The 220-nt window shown below is 47.3% G+C and overlaps 1 protein-coding gene across 1 annotated transcript in view; it reads right to left on the minus strand.

The window, feature by feature from the left end:
* Nucleotides 1-220, minus strand: part of LOC119581797 (tyrosine-protein phosphatase non-receptor type 11-like) — a gene marked incomplete in the record, with an annotated part of 28940 nt that overhangs the window by 158 nt on the left and 28562 nt on the right. Inside the window, 1 exon segment of the mRNA XM_037929928.1 lies at nucleotides 1-152. Coding sequence (XP_037785856.1) covers nucleotides 1-152 — 152 coding nt within the window.

Here is a 220-nt window from a genome sequence, read left to right on the forward strand (position 1 = left end):
CCCCTGGAGACGGTGAAGGAAAGCCCAAGGGGTTGGGAGGGAAGGTAGGGGACGTGGGAGTGGTTGGGGACAGCAGGGCAGATTTGGTTTTCTTCTCTTTCACAGCTGGAGGGACATTTTCATAGATCTGCTTCGGAAGTTCATCAGGAGGCCTAAAAAATGAAACAAACAAACCAAAAGATAATGAAAACTTCCATAAAGAGGTCTAGTATTACCACTC

Source organism: Penaeus monodon, chromosome 15, assembly GCF_015228065.2.
Source record: "Penaeus monodon isolate SGIC_2016 chromosome 15, NSTDA_Pmon_1, whole genome shotgun sequence".
NCBI lineage: Eukaryota > Metazoa > Arthropoda > Malacostraca > Decapoda > Penaeidae > Penaeus > Penaeus monodon.